Source organism: Mustela nigripes, chromosome 7, assembly GCF_022355385.1.
Source record: "Mustela nigripes isolate SB6536 chromosome 7, MUSNIG.SB6536, whole genome shotgun sequence".
Lineage (NCBI taxonomy): Eukaryota > Metazoa > Chordata > Mammalia > Carnivora > Mustelidae > Mustela > Mustela nigripes.
Window position 1 is genome coordinate 97,455,404 of NC_081563.1, and position 4,165 is coordinate 97,459,568.

General features: G+C 42.8%; 1 protein-coding gene across 1 annotated transcript; it reads right to left on the reverse strand.

Moving 5' to 3' along the window:
* Positions 1 to 1,922: 1,922 nt before the first annotated feature.
* Positions 1,923 to 2,519, reverse strand: SCP2D1 (SCP2 sterol binding domain containing 1). Its single transcript, XM_059407893.1, has one exon. It carries the CDS (start codon positions 2,474 to 2,476, stop codon positions 2,006 to 2,008), a length of 471 nt encoding a protein of 156 aa, XP_059263876.1. The 5' UTR covers positions 2,477 to 2,519; the 3' UTR covers positions 1,923 to 2,005.
* Between the last annotated feature and the right edge of the window lie 1,646 nt (positions 2,520 to 4,165).

The following is a 4,165-nucleotide window of genomic DNA, read 5'->3' on the forward strand; positions in this document are numbered from 1 at the left end:
AGGAGCACCACACATATCACCTACCTAAGAACCAGGAGAGGAAAGAAACCAGGGAGCGCTCCGCGTCCGTACTCACAAACCCTCAGTAAGAGGCTCTCGGTCTCTTCCCTCAGAGGTGAACATGAACTAAACAAAAGGCCTCTTTGTTTCACACTGATATATTTTATTAGCAAAAAGCCCTCATTCTGCCTTTTTCTGACAGGGGGACCTTAGGAAGGCCTTCGCAGAGCCATCTAAATCAGTAACGGCTGGGACAGGTGGGCACGTGATGAGGTCAGAGGACTGGTGCCGAGAGACAAGTAGAGCTTTAAATCCTCTTTATAAAGCCTCCACTTTAGTTGAGGGTGGCAGATTTCCAGAATTACTGAGTTTGTACTAACATAGAAAAAGCTGCCCATGGGTATATAAAGTATACAATGCGATGTCTTTCCCATATATACACCTGTGAAGCCATCGGCACAATCAAGATAATAAATCTACCCATCACCCCCAAGCTTCCTCATAGCCATTAATAATCTGCCCTCCCAACCCTCTTCCCTCCCATCCCTGACTCTTGGCAACCACTGCTCCTCCTTCTATTCCCCCAGTGTGCATTTCCTAGTACATAAATAGAACCGCATACTCTGTACTTGGTTTTCTCTGGTTTCTGCCACTCAGCATAATCTGACATTGGTCCATGTCATTGTATGTACATCAATAATTCATCCTTTTTTTTTTTCTTTTTTGCCGAGTAGTGTTCCAGAGTACGACAGATGAACCATTCACCTACTGATGGGCATTTGGCTTATTTACAGTCTGGAACTATCACAAATATAACTGCTGTGAACACTCACATACACATTTTTGTACTTGTACATATGCTTTCTTCCCTCCTAGGGAAACACCCAGGATGGAACAGTTGGACAATTTGGTAGGCATGCGTTTGGGGCATGGCTGTTTTCAGGAACCTTCCATGTGGGCTTCAGAGTATAAAGGTATACAAGGTAAAGGTCTACACAGATCACAGGGAAACCAGCGTTACACACACTCACCCATAGAGTGAGTAGCCCCTGTATCAGGCTACAGCTGGCTCTATTCCTAGTCCTCCAACGTATGAACAGGGCTCCCAGAAGGGAAAGTCTCCCGACATAACCTTTGGTTTTGTAAAATGCTCAGTAAACAAGCTCCTGACACTTCAGAAATGGCACACAGGATGGGGGAGATTCCAGGAGATTCTTTAAGTCGTGGAAACATCTCATTTAAATAATGGCAATATCTCACTGGTCTAGAACAGAATAGTTTTTACCAATTCTGAAAGCTGGAGCATGAACTAGAGCAGGGGTTCTCCAGGGGTGTTCCCATCAACATCACCTGGGAACTTGTTAGAAATGCACATTCTCCCCCGCCCAGACCTATAGCACTGAAACCCTGATGTGGGGCCCAGCAATCTGGGCTTTTACCAGTCTTGCAGGTGGTGTGATGCATGCTCTAGTTTAAGATTCAGTAGCCTAGAACCTCTTCTAAACCCCTGGATTCTCTTGGAATTATATCTATCCAAAGTCATGATACACCAAGAGCTCAACCCCTCTAAGTTCTGCAAATTTAAAATCTCAAAGAACTAGGTTACCAACTGAAATGCAAACCAACACAATGATGGTGGGCACTTCTTTCCCCAAAGCACAAACAAACAAAATTCTCAGGAACTCAATCATGAAAGCATTTAAATCCAAGTGTCAAAACCACCCATTTCTCTATGTGTGGCTTTCAACCTAACATAGTATAGCATACATGAACCTAAAGAAAGAAAAAGACAAAGATTTTAGGTGAGACACTCCAACACTCTTTACTGCTCTAGAACCCTCACTGAAAATTAACTCATCAGCAGGAAAATTAATCAAACTTGAACAGGAAGAATTTGAGTAAAAATATTGGATATTTTTTGTTTTAATCTTCAGTTTAAGCATGATTTCCGCTCAACATTATAACCGGAGAGAAGTTCTGATCATTTCTTTGGTATTTTACATGCTTAAAATTTAGCCCAGTCTTTGAAAACTCGCTCGAGCTTCTGGCCAAGCAGAACTTTGCCACTCACTTTGAACTTGCCAGCAAGGAAAGCTTTCTGAGGGTTCACTTTGCCCAAAACCAACTCCATAAAGACAGGTTCCGGGATTGTGAAGACAGTGTCAGCTGGGAGCCTGGCGGATCCTGGATACATGTCCCCAGAACCATTCTTCAGATCAATGGTCCACTGCAGAATGGTCTTCCCATCTTTGGTGATGTCCAGCTGAAAGATGGCATTGACTTTCTTTACCAGTTGGGCCCCCACCTCTTTGATGTGATGGCTAATGTCCTCAAACACAGGGAAGCTCTGGAATTCTGACAGCTCCAGAGGGTGTGGCATGGCAGGTTCCCGCGCTGCACCCAGTTCTTTGAACTGGCCTGCCTGAGGCCCAGCCACTGCTTTGATCTTGGGCTGATGGTCAATTCTCTTCCACATCTTACTGTGCTGGTCCTCTTGACCTTGCCGTCTGGTTTGTGAGCAGCTGTGGCCAGATTAATATCCACAAGTCAGATTGTGACATCAAAGGTAAGGCCCAAGCAGGGAATGAGGCTAGTGTGTGTGCTGCAGTCTTATTGGCCAAACAGATACTAAAATGTGACATGGGGTGAGACCTCAGATAGGTAATTGTGAGGCATATCCTCACAATTGAGGGGGCATACTACCCCCTCAAACCATTCAGGGCTGTTGGTCTCACAGGCCCAGAAAAGTCTGGACCCCGTGTTGGGAATAAAAGAAAGTGGCCCCAGAGGGTTTTTTTGGTGATATGAGTTCTTTCTTTCCAATGCAGGCCTCTCCCCATAACAATCCTAATTCAGAGCAGTTATTCTGATTCCTTTGAAGGTGTTTAAATCCTTAAGGCACAGATCCTAATGCTAGATTTGGCATTACATAGCCACTGGGGAAATGTTTTTAGAGAAAAATGGCTGGTTGGAGAAAGAATCAGTAGCAGGACTGGCATCAGAAAGCTTCAGAGGCACAGTGAGAAATCAGGGGATGGAGGGAGCAATATCCCTAAGATCAACAGAGAATGCTGCTAGCCTCAAACGATCATTGCATATAATAACATAGCCCTCCCTCTGAGCCAAGGCACTGTTGTAGGCATTACACATGTATTATCACTTTTAAGCTTCATTACAATCCTCTGAGGAAGGTACTCTTTTTATTCCCATTTTACAGATGGGGAAACTGAGACAAGGAGAAATGAAGTGATTTACCCAAAGTCATACAGCTAATAAGTAGGGTAGCCAGGTTTAAAAAGAGGTAGAATGACTCTAGAATACATATATATTTTCCTTTAATTTTTAAATAATGTCAGATTTACAAAAAGGTTATAAAAACACCCAAGTTCCTGTATCACCTGCACCCCACTTCCCCAAAGGTTAATATTTTACATGGCATAGCACAATGATCTATACCAGGAAAGAAATATGGGTACAATACTATTAACTAATCTATAGACCATAATCAAATTTTGCCAATTGTCCCACAAATGTCCCTTTTCTAGTCTTGAATCCACCTTCTGCACTGAATTTAGTTTTTATGTCTCCCTAGTGCTCTCCAGTCTGGGAGTTCTTCAGTCTTTGCCTATCATGATCTTGATACTTTTGAATACTGGCTAAGTTTCTCTGTAAAATGTCCCTCTTGGGGGCAGTCTGTTTTTCTGTTTTTTTGGGTGGTTTTTTTTTTTTCATGATTAGGTTGAGGTTGTGCATTTTGGGCCAAAATACTACAAAAATGACCTTATGTCCTTCTCAGTGCATCATATCAGAGGCTACATGGTATCAATGTGTCTCATGACTGGTGAGGTTGACCTTGGTCACTTGGTCAAAGTGGTGTCTACCAGTTTCATCCACTGCAATTACTATTTTTCTTTCTGTAATTAGTAACATAAGGAGATATGAGACTTTGCCAATATTCTGTTTCATATCATACTTCAGCCCTCTCTTTGCATCCATCAGAGAGGTCTGTCAGTGTGAAATGTACCAAATGGCCATTTTCCACCCCCATCACTCCCTTTAGATTTAACGACTGGAATTTTGCTTAAGAAGAGCTGCCCTTCATGTGCATGCAAATGTTTATAGCAGCAATGTACACAGTAGCCAAACTATGGAAAGAGTTTAGATG